The sequence below is a fragment of the Trichoplusia ni genome, chromosome 11 (genome assembly GCF_003590095.1).
Source record: "Trichoplusia ni isolate ovarian cell line Hi5 chromosome 11, tn1, whole genome shotgun sequence".
Lineage (NCBI taxonomy): Eukaryota > Metazoa > Arthropoda > Insecta > Lepidoptera > Noctuidae > Trichoplusia > Trichoplusia ni.
In genome coordinates this window covers 12,278,107-12,282,394 of record NC_039488.1, presented here as the reverse complement: position 1 = coordinate 12,282,394, position 4,288 = coordinate 12,278,107, and the positions used below count along the sequence as shown (strand labels likewise).

General features: G+C 36.3%; 1 protein-coding gene across 2 annotated transcripts; it reads right to left on the bottom strand.

The window, feature by feature from the left end:
• Positions 1–262: 262 nt before the first annotated feature.
• On the bottom strand, positions 263–3,927 carry LOC113498897. 2 transcript variants are annotated; one of them, XM_026879084.1, is made up of 3 exons: positions 3,149–3,927; positions 2,553–3,048; positions 263–2,472 (listed from the first exon to the last, which is right to left on the bottom strand). In XM_026879084.1, the coding sequence occupies exons 1-3, from the start codon at positions 3,671–3,673 to the stop codon at positions 263–265; spliced, it is 3,231 nt and encodes a 1,076-aa protein (XP_026734885.1). In that variant the 5' UTR covers positions 3,674–3,927. The 2 variants fall into 2 exon arrangements, with proteins under 2 accessions (XP_026734885.1, XP_026734886.1); XM_026879085.1 differs by having other exon boundaries at positions 2,394–3,048.
• Positions 3,928–4,288: the final 361 nt, after the last annotated feature.

Sequence of the window (4,288 nt, the reverse complement as noted above, 5' to 3'; positions counted from 1 at the left end):
AAACAATATTTTTTGTTTTTCCATTTTGAGCATAAATAAACAAACGGCTGGGGGTACCGACTCTGGAACAGGCAACATATAACTGGCCATGTGAAAAACAATGTTCCTCCAAATTCACACCACAAACGTGAAGTGTTTGACCTTGGGCCTTGTTGATGGACATCGCAAATGATAAACGCACAGGATATTGTAAACGTTTGAACTCAAAAGGCATATCAGTTGGAATCATAGGTATACGCGGTATCAAAACAACTTCTCCTTTTCACACATTCAATGGCAATTTTAATGCAGAGTGTGCGGTCCGACCACCTTCTAATAATGTAGCAGCAATTCCCGAAGATGCAAGTGCTAGTGCAATTTTCTGATCTGATCGAATAGTCGCTAAAATCAATGATATAACGAACGTTTTACCTGTGCCACCAGGTGCATCCAAAAAATATAATCCACCTGCATTATTGGAAACGGCTTGCATGATTGTATCATATACATGTTTTTGCTGAATATTTAATTTGGTTATATTCGATTGTACAAATAAACGCAAATCATTACAGTTGAATTCCTGCTCACGTTGCAATTCACGATCAAACAAATCATGCATGGGACGATTTGGTGCGGTCATACCCAATTGTACTAATGCTTTATTTGCAATCGTTAGACATATATCTTCAATTATTATCAAAGCTTCGTTGCACATTTCCAAGGTAATCAACAAATCAGGATTTCTTGCATGATGACGCATACGAATTAAAATATCTTCTGCCATATAATTTTTATATTTGTTCCATAATTCAAGTGGATTTGATGGCATACATGTCGATAATATAATGGCAAATAGCATTCGTATTTGTTGTGGATGAGCTGACGTAGATGCATCATTAAGTGTTGAATCCCAATGTGCATCATCCTCCAACAAATGCAAGAGTTGACATGCTTCACGATATGTTTGACACAAATGACCGTCGACTGTTCTTAATTCTTGAAATGATTTTGGGCCATTGACGTTAACTAATAGCAATCGCAAATAAAAACACTCAGCATTGTTTGGATGTACTGTATACATTCTCCCAATTGCATCTGTTTTGAAAATGCTTGAATGCCCATCGACTGCTGTTCCTTGTTTACGTCTTTGAAATTTTTTTGAAGACACATTCCATGTATAGTACTGAGGCACTTCGGAATATAACAAATTTCTAGCAAATGTATCAGTTTCGCATAATTTGAAAAAAGCTGTCAACGTAGTCGCTGGTGGGTGTGCTGCTCTTTCCAATGCATTTGCTTCATTAAAATAAATACGTTGGCCATTCTCAAGATGCACAGCTAAGTGAACAACCACAGGATGTCTTTCGTGCATTGGAAACGACAGAATCCTCCAGACAGCTTCATTACTACTAATATAGCGCCCCAGTTGATACTGAGTAATTTCATCATTTCTATTATCACCAGCTACACCGAAAACAGCCATATCGCTCCCTTTATTTACATACTTGCAAATATATTTAATGGATTTGACTGAATTACAATACTCCACATTTATATGAGCCTTGAATATTTTCGATAATAATGGACAATACGGAACCACCCAACGATTATCAACTTCAACGTCCTGGTTACGCATTCTAATGTTTGCCGTTTTGCCATTATCATTAGGTGATCTACGTCTATACAACGGATATCCGTCATTGCCCGTTATTGTGTCTGAAGTCAATTGTCTTGGGTATCGTTTCGAACACTTTCCATCAATCATACATGGCGAATTCATATTTAGTTCACCGCACGGACCATGTATCATGTTTTTAACGACAACATCAAATAACTCAGGATCAACAGTTTGATCAGGAATTTCACCTGATATAACGTTATCGATTTGATCCGGAGTTATTTTATTTACCAGCCAAATTAATATATGTGCGTGCGGCAATCCCCTTTTTTGCCATTCGATTGAGTACATATGGCAACGCACCTCTCCAAATACACTTAATTTCACAATTAAATCCATAAGTGCTGTCAATTTTCGCCGAAAAACACGTGCTGTAATGTCATGACGATCAGTTGTCGACTGGCCTTCAAATAAATTGTTCTTGATGTCATCCCACTGCGGATTACATGTAAATGTAATGAACAGATCCGGTCGACCGTATTTTCGTACATAAGACATTGCGTCTTGTGCATATTCGTTCATATGCCGTGGGCTACCAATATACGAAGATGGCAATATAGTTAAACGTCCGATGTCATTAACATTAGCATCATTCGCTATCGCATCTTGCAAATGAATATATTCTTCGGATCTTAATTTTGCTTGGTTGAAACGAATAAAATTAAGACGTTCAGTCTCTATTTTGGCATACATATCAACGATGTACTGATGATATAGTTTACCACATTTTAAGATATAATTTTGTTCTTGTGGACGAATCATCAATCGATACGAATAAAAATTCATGGCACTAACTTTTTTCTGTATATGTAGACCTGATAATAATTACAAAATGTGACTTTAGAAAGTTGTAGAAATGAAATGTCAACACACTAAAAATAGGTCATTTATTTACCTGTTCGTGGATCAATCATTGGTATATTGATATGGTAACCATCGTCACCTTTCCAATGCAATATTGGGTACTGTAGTGCATCGTAACTACGATGAAGTTCCGAAACACGTTGCAATTGCTCATTTCTACGATGAAGTACAATATCACGGGATTGAAACTGATCACCAAGAATTACAATTGCAACCTCATCAATTGTTGGTGCATTAAATCGCCTTGCATGCTCTCCAAAAGGTGTTCTATCAGCTCTTATTACGATTTTGTGATTATCAGTTGGCATACGATCGAGAGAAATTTTAAACAATTGAACTAATGCGTTATGCTGATGGAAAAACCTTTGTAGCTCACGAATAATTTCTCGTCTTGTATTCGAAACAATTGCACAACGTTGATCCGATTCACGATTTTCATCACCAATAAAATAAATTTGCAAAAATTGATGATCAGCGTCGGGGTATGGCAATAACGAACCAGCTTGATGATAAATCTGGCCCTGAATCTGTATACAATTTTAGGTAAATCTTATATCAGTTTTTTTTTAAATATACTTTATGCTTCAGATTGATACAAACATGGAATAATCCTGTTGAAGTATTTACCTTAAACGTCGGCATAAAATTATCTCTAATAATTTTAGTTGCACCAAAAGAAGTCATTTGAAATGCCGAATTGTATTGTTGAATATGACTCAGAAAGTGCTTCGACGCTTGCGATGTCCCAAAAATAAATGAATACAATGGTTCGGGTGGAGTTTCTAATGCTGGCAATCTCACTTTGCCATTAGCACAACACATGCCGGGTGTTTCACCTCGAAAGTTAGCCGCATCACAATGTGGACATATTGCGTCCATCATTCCAATGTATCCATACATACTATAATCAATCTGACTGTTGTAATTAAAAGCAGCACGCATCATTTCAGCCAAAACAGCACGACGTATTCGTGATGGCCGTGCAAGATTCAGTACAGGTACTGGGTTAACAAATCTATTGCGTGCATTACGTTCACGCTGCGATGCATTAGCTTGTGCGCGTTCATCTGCAGTCTGTGATCGTCTTAGTAATGCCACATCATTTGCATTACGCGTTCGCCGACCTATATTTGCTCGTCTGGCTGGTGGCATTTTTCCCGTATGCACATAGGTTTTCGCTTAAAAATCGAAAAAAAAAATTAGAACAAAAAAAAAACAAATTCCCAAGAAGCTGTCGCATATGATGCCATGTGAAATCATATACGGCAACTTAGAAAAGTATACATAAATTCAGGACTCACCGTTTGTATGAATGCACTGCAAATGCAATTATGTGAAAAGAAATTTATCGCTGATAATATGATTTAATCAAACCACGTCCAAAATGAATTGACGGCATGAATGACATAACAACGTGCTTGTCCTGTCAACAAAACTTCAAAAAAGTTTCTGTGAAAAAAGTTTCTATTGAATTCATTTATTACAAAAAATGTGACAAATGAGGAACCGCTCGACCGATTTTGTGCAAACTTCACATAAACCATCTACTAAATATGCCGACCAAATCCTAAGCATTTGGTTTGGATAGGTGAGCCCGTTCTTGAGTTATGGAATTACAACGAAAAGTGGCATTGATTTTTATATATATAGATTTAGAATTTTAGTATTGAATTTTGTATCTAAATTATGTTTTAAATTATATGCATTCTAATATTATTATGGAGATATTATTGAACTTTGGTTTTTAATTTTAAATTATGCCATAAA

Bases quoted from the DNA above. Each gene is read 5' to 3' on its own strand.
- LOC113498897 (XM_026879084.1), bottom strand. From the start codon at position 3,673: ATGCCACCAGCCAGACGAGCAAATATAGGTCGGCGAACGCGTAATGCA. The intron at 3,049-3,148 runs GTAAATACTTCA...AATTGTATACAG, and splicing joins ATTTTATGCCGACGTTTAAG to ATTCAGGGCCAGATTTATCA. The intron at 2,473-2,552 runs GTAAATAAATGA...AATTATTATCAG, and splicing joins AATGATTGATCCACGAACAG to GTCTACATATACAGAAAAAA.